Source organism: Somniosus microcephalus, chromosome 1, assembly GCF_052327205.1.
Source record: "Somniosus microcephalus isolate GS21.2 chromosome 1, FLI_Smic_1.0, whole genome shotgun sequence".
Taxonomy (NCBI): domain Eukaryota; kingdom Metazoa; phylum Chordata; class Chondrichthyes; order Squaliformes; family Somniosidae; genus Somniosus; species Somniosus microcephalus.
Genome location: NC_140987.1, coordinates 247501467 through 247514806, shown reverse-complemented (window position 1 = coordinate 247514806; position 13340 = coordinate 247501467). Strand labels below are relative to the sequence as shown.

At 44.5% G+C, this 13340-nt stretch overlaps 1 protein-coding gene across 1 annotated transcript in view; it reads left to right on the top strand.

The window, feature by feature from the left end:
* The window catches only part of cntln (centlein, centrosomal protein), a 477268-nt gene that overhangs the window by 98745 nt on the left and 365183 nt on the right, over positions 1-13340 (top strand). Inside the window, exon 7 of the mRNA XM_085991655.1 lies at positions 85-222. Within this exon, the coding sequence (XP_085847781.1) occupies positions 85-222 (138 nt within the window). The remainder of the gene's footprint in view (positions 1-84; positions 223-13340) is intronic.

The window sequence follows — 13340 nt, the reverse complement described above, 5'->3', positions numbered from 1 at the left end:
TGTCATAAATGGTGATATATTCTTTGTTGTAGATACTTGTTTTTATTGATTCTATTTTTGTTATTCCGATTATTATGGTAATAGGTATTGGAGGATGACCTGAAAGAAACCAAGAATCAAGTGGAAAACATGCACAACAAATGTAATGAGCTGTCGTCTCACCTTGTGGATCAGCAGACAGAACTGACACTAAAGGATGTTGAAGTGACTAAATTCAGGCAAGTCGTTTATACAGAACCCTCAATCAAGTTTGCTCAGTGTTGTCTTGGTAACTACAAGGGACTTTTGCAAGCCTGTTAGAATTTTAGTCTACCCAAATAGTTTAATGCTGGGTTTAGCTTTCCTTCACATTAGGAATAAGACATACGACGTTGGAAGAATATGTTTTCATCGTAGATTGAAAGTGCAGGCGCTTTGACAATGGGAATCATTGGTAATTCTGTTCAAAAATTTCAGTGGATTGAATGTCCAGGACCTACAAAATTTTAAGATTGACTTAACATTTTAATTACTGTTGAGTTTGACAGCAGCAGGAACACACAAAGGCCTAGGTTAAAGGTTCAACATTCTCAGACTTGAGCTCTATGTGACAGCATGTAAATCTTTCCTGCATTAAAGCCATAGGATTAGTGCTGCATATTTGAAAAGCTGCTGAGAAATGGAAAACTCCAAAGAGAAAGCTGTAATAACTTGGCTGTTTCATTCATTACAGTATGGTCAGATCGGGTGCATTAATTTGTATAAAAAAACTCGCACTTCCTGAGAAGTAGCATTATGGAAATGAGTTAAACCTGCAGTCAGATATGATAGAGTCATAGAGTTTTTCAGCACAGAAAGAGGCCCTTCAGCCCATCGTGTCTGCACCGCCCATCCATCCCTGTCCAGTCTAATCCCATTTTCCAGCATTTGGTCCATAGCCTTGTATGTAATGGCATTTCAAGTGCTCATCCAAATGCTTCTTGAATGTTGTGAGGGTTCCTGCCTCTACCACCCTTTCAGGCATTGAGTTCCACATTCCAACCACCCTCTGGGTGAAAAAGTTCCTCCTCAAATCCCCTCTAAATCTCCTGCCCCTTACCCTGAATCTATGCCCCCTTGTTATTGACCCCCCCACTAAGGGGAAAAGTTCCTCTTTATCTACCCTATCTATGCCCCTCATTATTTTGTACACCTCAATCAGGTCCCCCCTCAGCCTTCTCTGCTCCAAGGAAAACAACCCCAGCCTGTCCAGCCTCTCTTCATAGCTGAGGCGCTCCATCCCAGGTAACATCCTGGTGAATCTTCTCTGCACCCTCTCCAAAGCAATCACATCCTTCCTATAGTGAGGCGACCAGAACTGCACACAGTACTCCAGCTGTGGCCTCACCAGCGTTTTGTACAGCTCCATCATAACCTCCCTGCTCTTATATTCTATGCCTCGGCTAATGAAGGCAAGTATCCCATATGCCTTTTTAACCACCTTATCTACCTGCTCCGCTGCCTTCAGGGATCTATGTACATGTACACCAAGGTCCCTCTGACCCTCTGTACTTCCTAGGGTCCTACCACTCATTGTGTATTCCCTTGCCTTATTTGTCCGTCCAAAATGCATCACCTCGCACTTTTCAGGGTTAAATTCCATTTGCCACTTTTCCGCCCATCTGACCAACCCGTTTATATCGTCCTGTAGCCTGAGGCTTTCCTCCTCGCAATTTACCACCCCACCAATTTTCGTGTCATCTGCGAACTTACTGATCATACCTTTTACATTTTCATCCAAATCATTTATGTAGATCACAAACAATAAGGGACCCAGCACCGATCCCTGAGGTACCCCACTGGACACAGGCTTCCAGTCACAAAAGCAACCTTCGACCATCACCCTCTGCCTCCTGCCACTCAGCCAGTTTAGGATCCAACGCGCCAAGGCACCCTGGATCCCATGGGCTCTTACCTTCTTGACCAGTCTCCTATGCGGGACTTTGTCAAAAGCTTTACTGAAGTCCATGTACACCACATCCACAGCATTTCCCTCATCCACCCCACTAGTCACCCCCTCGAAAAATTCGATCAGATTTGTTAGACATGATTTACCCTTGACAAAGCCATGCTGACTATCCCCGATTAATCCTTGCCTCTCCAAGTGGAGATTAATTTTGTCCCTCAGAATTTTTTCCAATAATTTCCCCACCACAGATGTTAGACTCACTGGCCTGTAATTCCCTGGTTTATCCCTGCTACCCTTCTTGAATAATGGTACTACGTTAGCTGTTCTCCAGTCCTCTGGTACATCCCCTGTGGCCAGAGAGGTTCTGAAAATTAGTGTCAGAGCCCCTGCAATCTCCTCCCTTGCCTCCCACAGCAGCCTGGGATACATCTCGTCCGGGCCTGGGGATTTATCCACTTTTTGGCCCGCTAAAACCGCTAGCACCTCCTCCCTCTCGATGCTAATATGTTCAAGTATGTCACAGTCCCCTTGCCCGATTTCTATGTCTGCATCGTCTTTCTCCATAGTGAACACAGATGCAAAAAATTCATTTAAAACCCCGCCTACATCCTCTGGCTCTACACACAGATTGCCACTTTGGTCCCTAATGGGCCCTACCCTTTCCCTGGTTATCCTCTTGCCCTTAATATACTTATAAAACATCTTAGGATTTTCCTTTATTTTGCTCGCCAGTGTTATTTCATGGCCCCTCCTCGCCCTCCTAATTTCTTTTTTAAGTATGCCCCTGCACTTTTTATACTCCTCTAGGGCTTCTTCTGTCTTTAGTCTTTTGTAACTGCCAAAAGCCCCCCTCTTATTTCTAATGCATTTTTGTATATCCCTTGTCATCCAAGGTTCCCTTTGCTTGTTGGTCCCACCCTTGACCTTTACAGGAACATGTTGGCGTTGTACTCTCTCTATTTCCCTTCTGAAAGTCTCCCACTGTTTTGATGTGGATTTTCCTATAAGCAGCTGCTCCCAGTCCACTTTGGCCAGATCCTGCCTTATCATATTAAAATCGGCCTTCCCCCAATTTAGAACCCTTATTTCCGGGCCGTCTTTGTCTTTTTCCATGACCACCTTAAATCTCACCGAATTATGGTCACTGTCGCCAAAATGCTCTCCTACTGACACTTCCACCACTTGCCCGGCTACATTCCCCAGAATTAGGTCCAGTACCGCCCCCTCTCTTGTAGGACTTTCTACATGTTGGCTCAAAAAGCTCTCCTGGATGCACTTTAAGAATTCTGCACCCTCTAAGCCTTTCACACTCTGACTGTCCCAATTTATATTGGGGAAGTTGAAATCCCCCACTATTATTACCCTATTATTTTCGCACTTCTCGGAGATTTGCCTACATATCTGTTCCTCTATCTCCCCCTGACTGTTTGGGGGCCTATAGTACACTCCCAGCAAAGTGCTTGCCCCCTTTTTGTTTTTAAGTTCTACCCATATGGCCTCATTAGAGGAACCCGCTAATATATCATCCCTCCTTACAGCAGTAATTGACTCCTTAATTAATATTGCAACACCCCCTCCCCTTTTACACCCCCCTCTGTCTCGCCTGAAGATTCTATACCCCGGAATATTGAGCTGCCAGTCCTGACCCTCCCTCAACCATGTCTCCGTGATAGCAACAATATCGTACTCCCATGTGTTCAACAACAACTTCAGTTCATCCACCTTATTTGCAAGACTCCTTGCATTAAAATAAATGCCTTCCAGCCCTGCCATATTCTCTTTTGCCTTCACATATTTGCTCTGCCTTCCCAGCTGACTTGTTTTTCCCTCTGTATTTGGCCGTAAATCACCCCCTACTATAGCTCCACTCTGTACCCCAACCCCCTGCCAAGTTAGTTTAAACCCTCCCCAGCAGTGCTAGCAAACCTCCCCGCAAGGATATTGGTTCCCCCCTGGTTCAGGTGTAAACCGTCCGACTTGTACAAGTCCCACCTTTCCCAGAAGCAGACCCAGTGATCCAGGAAACTAAAGCCCTCCCCCTTGCACCATCCCTTTAGCCACGCATTCATCTGTTCTATCTTCCTATTCCTATACTTACTAGCACGTGGCACCGGGAGTAATCCAGAGATTACAACCTTTGAGGTCCTGCTCCTTAATCCTTCACCTAGCTCCCTAAATTCTTGCTGCAGGACCTCATCCCTCTTTTTACCTATGTCGTTGGTACCAATGTGGACCACGACCACTGGCTGTTCTCCCTCCCCCTCCAGAATGCCCTGCAGCCACTCAGTGACATCCTTGACCCTGGCACCAGGGAGGCAACAAACCATCCTGGATTCACGTCTACGGCCACAGAAACGCCTATCTGTTCCCCTTACTATAGAATCCCCTACCACTATTGCTCTCCCACTCTTTTTCCCCCCTTCCTGGGCAGCAGGAGCACCCCCAGTGCCAGGAAGTTGGACGCTGCTGCCTTCCCCTGGTGAGTCATCCCCCTCAACAGTATCCAAAGCGGTATACTTGTTTGAAAGGGGGATGTCCGCAGGGGTTCCCTGCACTACCTGCCTGCCTTTGTTGCTCCGCCTGATGGTCACCCCCTGTGCTGCCCTACCCTGAGGCGTGCACAACTCGCTAAACGTGTTATCCACGAGCCTTTCAGCATCGCGCATGCTCCAAAATTCATCCACCCGCAGCTCGAGCGCCGCAATGCGGTCTACAAGTAGCTGCAGCTGGATGCATTTCCTGCACACATGGTCATCAGGGACACTGGCAGCATCCCCGACTTCCCACATAGAGCAGGAGGAGCAGAGCACGGGTCTGAACTCTCCTGCCATGACTTACCCCTTTAATTTCTTTAAAAATTTATTCAATACCCCAGTTACAGGTATGCTCTAGGGCGCTTTATTTACCAACTATCCCCACTACACCACAGAAATTTAACACCACAGAATTCAAGCTTGTATTGAAAAAAGAAAAATACTCACCAACCAATCACCTACCTGCTCCCTGGTGACGTCACACACTGATTACTTTTTACCTCTCTCCCCGCTGCTGAGTTGGTGTGCCTCGCCTCTCTCCGGTTTTTATACCGGTCTCACCACACTGTTCCCGACTGGTCTCGGGCCTCGCTGGTCGCCGGGTTTTCTCCCGAGCTCCTCCTCGCTGCTCCCGCTGGTCCCGACTGGTCTCGGGCCTCGCCTCTCTCCGGTTTTTATACCGGTCTCACCACACTGCTCCCGACTGGTCTCGGGCCTCGCTGGTCGCCGGGTTTTCTCCCGAGCTCCTCCTCGCTGCTCCCGCTGGTCCCGACTGGTGATGAGACTATCTTTGATCAAATTTATCTATAGACTTTTATTACAGATATTTTATCCTGCTAATACCCTACAACCAAAACATATTTTTCATTGCATATTTTCCTTTAAGAAGGTAATGACTGAATATCACAGGATGAAACTAAAATGATGCATGGGCAAATGAGAACATGCATCCATTTGTAGCTGAAGCATATGGACAATTATAATTCTCCTTAGACATGGTGCAGAGCATCACTCCACTCATTAGAGCTTTATATGGAACCTACTATTGCCATCCGTTATTGGTGGAACTATTCCAGACATTGAAATGCACATGGCGTTCACTGGCTGATATTGTAAGCACTTTAAACCGTCTTCCCAACACCTCACGTCACCCTCACAAAATTACTAGTAACGCTAACTTTGGCAAGTAGGTGTGCTCACGACTTGCTTGAGTGATTTATGTCAAATTATTGAGGCATGCTAACTGTTTAGTTCCAATGGTACTTTCAGTTAAGAATTCAAAGGTTCATCACATTTCTAATTGCATGTTGAAATTGGGCTCTGACAGGTTTCAAACTTATTAACACAGTAGTGTAGGATAATGGCTTTACCTCTGTGCTACTGAACTTCTGCCTTAAAGCGTATTAAACCAGTTCATGCAACTAACGGATGTTATTGCATTGAATCACTCCTTGCAAATCAGTACGACCAAGGCATTCTATTAATACTGAGGAAACTGATTTAGGCAGTGGGAGATGATGAGCTTTTTTTTGAAGTCATGTAGCTGGTATCTGCATAGGACAGGCAAAAACATGCTGGAACAGATTTATTCTATATCCATGGGAGAAATGTATTGGGCGTGCATTATTTTTGCAAAACTGTACTGAGAGGAGCATAGGCAGCGCAATTGCGCTGGCAATCAGCTCAAGAGTGATGAGAAATTTCAGCCTCTTTCAATATCGTCTGTATGTTTCTGTATCTTAAAGTGCTTGAGACAGATGGAATAAATTGGAACAAGTGAGGTTTTCTGTTCCAGGAACGTGTTGCACTTCCAAATTATTTTTAATATTAATCAGACTTCAGCAATTATGTACAGTAAATATATTGCTCGGTAAGAAATGTGGTCATGTTATGCAATGTGTTTTTGCAGCACTCTGTAAACATACAAATAATAAGTTCTTTGTGGAAAGATAGTTGTCCAGCTAGTTGGCAGTCTACCTATGTGACATCTGTTTTCACTTGACCATGACAATGTTTTACTGGACCTGATCCAGGGAATCCTGTGTTAGTGGGATAGAATTCTGGAAGTATGTTTCCTTCAAGTAAAAACTGTGTCATAGTTGAAGACTCTTAATTTTGATGGCCTGGTTGAAGCACAGTTATCAAATTGCTCCATGTAAACAAAAGCAATATACAGGGGTTTAATTGATACATTTCCCCCCATAAAGCAATGTCTTCATTAACCACATCTTCACTAACTGTCATTTACTACCAGTTCTAAGAAAATTCGACAGTATTTGCTTTACACAGCATGTGAACTTCTACTCCGGTGTCCTGGCCAATATTGAAGGATTGAAGTGTTGTAACCTACAAGGCTGGAAACTGGGATTAGGCTGGATAGCTCCTCTTTGGCCGGCACAGAAACGATGAGCCAAATGGCGGCCTCTGTGCTGTAAATTTCCATGATTCTATGATTATCCCTCAACCAAGATCACGAAAACAGATTATCGGGTCATTATCACATTGCTGTTTGTGGGAGCTTGCTGTGTGCAGATTGGCTGCCATGTTTCTTACATTGCAACAGTGACTAAACTTCAGAAGTACTTCATTGGCTGTAAAGCGATTTGGGATGTCCTGAGGTTGTGAAGGTGCTATAGAAATGCAAGTTCTTCCTTTCTTTCATCTGTAGATGTTGATTCTGTAAAGGTTTATCAGACAAACGAGAGTTTACTAACGCACATATTTTATTTAGAAAATATACACATTGAAGAATATTCTTCAATATATATATGTGTGTGTATGTAAAAATATAAAGAATCACTGGCAGTGTGAATATGAAAAGGATGCATATGGCTGGAACAGAATGTAAAACTTTAATTATGCTGCCATCTACAGAAACAAAATAATCTCCAAGCTTATGAATGATGTACATTAAGTCAACAATATAACGGGGTGTGAAATGTTGCAAATGATGAGGCAATTATTTTTAATTAGACTCTTTGTTTAAAAATGCCATTACTTCGTGCTCCTGCTTTATTTGGTCATTACTTCAGAAAGAACTTCAGTTAGCAGTAATTTGGTTTCAACAAATACGGTGTTTACAAAAGCAACAAAATAATTGGTGTTCTTTTGATAGTCAAACATGAAATATTTTGGAGTATTTGCTGTCTCTTAATTTTAGGGCACCTGTGTTAAACAGCCGTTATGTTTTCTTCCCTCCACGCAGATTAAGGATGTTGACGTTTAAATGCAAACACTCGAATGTTTGTTTATTTGACACTGCTATATTGTACATTCATATTGGAGGCGATGAAAACTGTGTTTTCATTTAGAAGCCTGCAAAGAAAAAGATGCATATCTTTTACAGAAAATTGCTATTGATTTTGTGATGTGTTGCACTACAAGAGCGATAATAATATTTGTCAAATATACAATTCTGGTCTGTAGTCCTTTTATTCCATTAAAACATTTACTCATAGTTTAAAATTTCCATGTTTTTTGAGCATATGATTAAAATCGAAGAAAATAACAATTGGGGAATTTTTATTTTTAAAACTACTGGTATATCTCCTATGGCATTTCTCACAGTTTGGGACACGGAGTATTGTTTCTGATGGCTACTGGGGTCCTGCTGTAGCCTAGAGGCAGGAGTGGTTTGCCTATTGTTGGAATGTATCAAGTTCATTAAAGCAACAGGATTCGTGAGATACAATTATTGCACAAGTTTCTGAAAGATCCATGGCTTCACAAATACAGGTAGACTATCCTTTATCCGAACTTCCGAAAACCTCTAAAAACCAAAAGTTTTTTCGTTCAGCGTAAGTCGTGCGCACGACATGACCAGAGTGGCGCATGACTTACGCTGAGCAGGGCAGAGGGTCACAGAGTTCCCTCCTGGGTAGGTGATTGCAGGCCGAGCCGGGCAGTGTGAAGGAGGTACCGGGAGAGTGAACCCAACAATACAGCGGCCCGTCCGATATTCTTTTCGCACCCGACCCGCGGCCCGTCCGATATTCTTTTTTCCCCCCACCCCCCGACCCGTCCGATATTCTTTTCTCCCCGACCTGACCCGACCCCCGACCCGAACTGTGGCCCGTCCGATATTCTTTTCTCCCCCGACCCGTCCGATATTCTTTTCCCCCCGACCCGAACCGCGGCCCGTCCGATATTCTTTTCTCCCCCCGACCCCCCCCCCCGCCCCCCCCCCCGAGCTGAACCGCGGCCTGTCCGATATTCTTTCCCCCCCCCCCCCCCCCCCCCCCGGCCACCCGACCTGATTTGCGGGCCAGCTTAGTAGGAGTCAGCCGATATCCGGCTTTCCAGAGAAGCAGGAAGGGGAATGAGACATGGAGCAGTCGCAAGAGGTAGCCTGAACTTTTAAAATTTATATTAAATACAAATTTTCCAGTCTTATAATAATACCTTCTGAAATCCGAAAACTGAAACTCAGCTGGTCCCAAGGCTTTCGGATAAGGGATAGTGTACCTATTCATAAAATACAGTATTAGTACATCTCCCACAGCATTGCTTATGGGGAGTCAAAGGATGATCTTTGATAAGACACTGGTTATTGATACGAACAAATGACCAATGACGGACAAGAAAAGACCCTCTGCTCCATCCAGTCTGCCCCACACAATTGCGATACCTGGTGCATCACGATATCGGTTCGGATTTTGCGGTGGGTAATGACGGCGAGCTGTCAGTGTTCCCTGTCATTACCCTCTTGAAACTGACTGTAACTTCAGTATTTAGCACATGCACATCTAAACACGGAAATCCTGAAGTTGCGGTGAGTCATTCACAGCTCCGACACTGCCTGTGCTGTGGCCCCCGCCACCATAGCCGGCAATCAGTGAAACTGACAAACTTAAGCTTTTGTGCACTAAAATTGTCATTAAATACCCCATTAAATGTTAAGCCTTGTTGGATTGGGTGTAACTGGGGTTTTAACAGTGTATTGACTGCTAAACAAATGTTCCGGTCCTGAAAAAATAATTTTGTTTGTGGAGTGCCAAATTTCTCCATTATGATAAAAATTACAATTTTTAAAAAACTTGTGTTTATAAAAAAAAAAAAAAAAAAAAATTTGTTTGATATTTCAGCTTCTATCTTACCCCATGTGAAAGTCCCAATCTTTATTTTGCTCTCTAACAGTTTTAAAAAGTGCGGATAAAAGCTGCTTTTCATTTCCTGATTTGCTGTCTGTGAGAACTCTTCAATGTAATTGGCTGTTTAGACAGCTTGTTGACGTCACTGTAGCTCTTTGCTGGGGATTCCCATTACACTGTGCTACAATCAATTGCACATCGAGAAAGGCAAACTTTTCGCCACAGAGATTGTGCGATCTCTGGGCAGCTTTCTTCGAGGTCAGCGGCGAGTGCCTTAGCTTCACCGCTGACCACAAATTACAGTCCATAGACACCCCACCCCACCCAAAACTGTGTGATCTCCTAGGCGAGGCAAAGAACTAGATTAAAAACCCAAGGCAATCTGGGAAATTACTTTATGACCCTCATAGGCGATCAAAACTTGTCCAAGCGATCACTCTGGCCCTGAATTCCTTGCAGTACCTACCTTTTTGTAAGAGGGCCATCTGCCCTGCCAGAAACAGGTCCAGCTTTCGCTTGAAGGAATTCAGCATTCAGCAAATCAGCGTTCACCACATTGTAAGATTCAGGATCACAGGCTCACACCGATTACCCAACAGGGCTTTAGAAGTTGTAAGGCTTTTATTAAAGAGCTACAGTTTTAAGGCATCATCAGATATTACATATGGTTTAAGCCGAGTATAATAGACATACAACCCGTGACAGTAGGAGCGATCTACGACTCCCGAATTGGAATGACACAGCCGGATGGACGGGGAGGCAGTAGGGTGGTCTCGGATTGGGTGGATTCCTGCAGTCTGCTGCAGTGGTCACTTCCGTTGGGCCATCTCTCAAGCTGCTGGAGGTGTTAGGCCATCAGCCACCTCAGAGGCTAAACTTGACCAAGGTGTTCGGCCACCTTGGGGAAGCCTTCGCCCCTGACTGCCTGATTTCCTCTCGGTCGTCTATATTCATAGTTATTTCGGTGGGCTGGTAATCACCCGGTGTCAATCATTTGATCCCCCATCCTATTGTCCAATTGTGAAGCGGGAAGGCAGCCCTCGCCGTCCCTTTCTGCATGGCTGATGAAGCCTCCCTCTTATCTTTCTGAGGAATGTTTTGTTACGTTTCTTTAAGGACATTTTATGACTTTTCGGCTCTATTTTTGTCTATTATCCCACCACCCTGTGATGTTTTGCATTTTATGATTCCTTTATTGCTTCTATTTGTCTTTTGATGCTTGATATTCAACCTTGCTGGCATTTCTGCTTTCTGTTCCCGGTTACATGTTGTCAGTCTCTGTTCTAAGAATTAAAACCCACCTTTGAATCTAACCTGTTCCAGAGGTCCATTGTTCTCTGGGAATAGAAGAACAGTGCAATATCCAACCTAGTTCTCCCCTTATATAATGTGTACATGTGATCCCTGGTCCTCTCCAACCTTTTTAGTTGGAACAACCGTCGGCTACAACACAGTCTATTCCCTTCATCATCTTTTAAACTTTGATCAGATCACCCTTAAGTTTACGCTTCTCCAAAATGTAGAGCCCCAACTCTTTTAGCCTATCTTGATAACTAAGATGCTTTATACTGGGAATTAGTCTAGTGGCCCTATTCTGCATCCTTTCCAAAGCCTCAATATCACCCACCATGTGAGGAGACCAAAACTGGGCACAAAAGCCTTAAATGAGTGGCCTTTATTTTGCATATATTTGTTTAATTTGGCTTTAATTTTTGGGCATTACGATTTTTAAAGCTGAAAATGCACAGCAAGATGATGTCCAAGATTCACCAATTGGAGGAAAGCAACTGGACCCCCAAATTCCACACGATCAGTTGCACAGGTTTGCACCAGTGAATCGGGAGTTACACATTCTAATGCTCTGCAGAGCTGCATCCACAAAAGTTTCCTGGGCCAGCTCATTTGCATATCCATTGTTGTTCTCCAGCACGAATACCATGTAAAATTGTCGTTTAATATAAAATCATAGAAACATAGAAGATAGGAGCAGGAGTAGACCATTCGGCCCCTTGAGCTTGCTCCGCCATTTAACGAGATCATGGCTGATCATCTAAATTCAGTACCCTGTCCCTGCTTTCTCCCCATATCCCTTGATCCCTTTAGCCTTAAGAAATATATCCAACTCCTTCTTGAATATATTTAATGAATTGGCCTCAACTGCTTTGTGTGGTAGAGAATTCCACCGGTTCACCACTCTCTGGGTGAAGAAATTCCTCTTCATCTCAGTCCTAAATGGCTTACCCCTTATCTTCAGACTGTGACCCCTGGTTCTGGACTCCCCTGCCATCGGGAACAGCCTTCCTGCATCTAGTCTGTCTAGTCCTGTTAGAATTTTATAAGTTTCAATGAGATCCCCTCTCATTCTTCTAAACTCCAGCGAATATAAGCCCAATCAACCCAATCTCTCCTCATACGTCATTCCTGCCATCCCAGGTATCAGTCTGGTGAATCTTCGCTGCACTCCTTCCATGGCAAGAACATCCTTCCTCAGATAAGGCGACCAAAACTGCACACAATACTCAGGATGTGGTCTCACCAAGGCCCTGTACAACTGCACCAAGGCCCTGTACAACTGCAGCAAGACATCCTTGCTCCTGTACTCGAATCCTCTCGCTATGAAGGCCAACATACCATTTGCCTTCTTAACCGCCTGCTGCATCTGCATGCTTACCTTCAGCGACTGGTGCACAAGGACACCCAGGTCTCGTTGCACTTCCCCTTTTCGCAATCTATTGCCGTTCAGATAATCTGCTTTCCTGTTTTTGCCACCAAAGTGGATAACCTCGCATTTATCCACATTATACTGCATCTGCCATGCATCTGCCCAATCGCCCAACCTGTCCAAATCGTACTGTAGTTTCTCTGCTTCCTCCTCACAGCACACACGCCCACCCAGCTTTGTGTCATCTGCATACTTGTATACTTTCTAGTTCTGAGCATCATCCTGTCATTAGAGACAAGCTCCTCACTGAGGAGCGGTAGATGGTATTCCTAGAAGCTATGACTTACCTGTGGGGAAACTGCGGCGCTCGCAGCTTTGTGTCGTCTGCAAACTCGGAGATATTGCATCTAGTTCCCTCGTCCAGATCATTCATATATATTGTGAATAGCTGGGGTCCTAGCACCGATCCCTGCGATACCCCACTAGTCACTGCTTGCCACTCGGAAAAAGACCCGTTTATTCCAACTCTTTGCTTCCTGTCTGCCAACCAGTTCTCTATCCAAGGCAGTACCTTACCCCCAGTCCCATGTGCTTTAACTTTACACGCTAATCTCTTATGCGGGACCTTATTGAAAGCCTTCTGAAAGTCCAAATACACCACATCCACTGGTTCTCCCTTATCTAATCTACCAGTTACATCCTCAAAAAATTCCAGTAGATTAGTCAAGTACGTTTTACCTTTTGTAAATCCATGTTGACTTTGTCCGATCCCGTCACTGTTTTCCAAGTGCTCTGCTATTACATCTTTTATAATGGACTCTAGCATTTTCTCCACTACTGATGTCAGGCTTACCGGTCTATAATTCCCTGTTTTCTCTCTACCGCCTTTTTTGAATAGTGGGTTACATTAGCTATCCTCCAATCCATGGGAACTGTTCCAGAGTCTATAGAATTTTGGAAGATGACCAGCAATGCATCTACTATTTCTAGGGCCACTTCCTTAAGTACCCTAGGATGTAGATTATCAGGCCCTGGGGATTTATCAGCCTTCAATCCCATCAATTTCCCTAACACCATTTCCCTACAAATACTGATTTCATTCAGTTCCTCCCTTTCATCAGACCCTA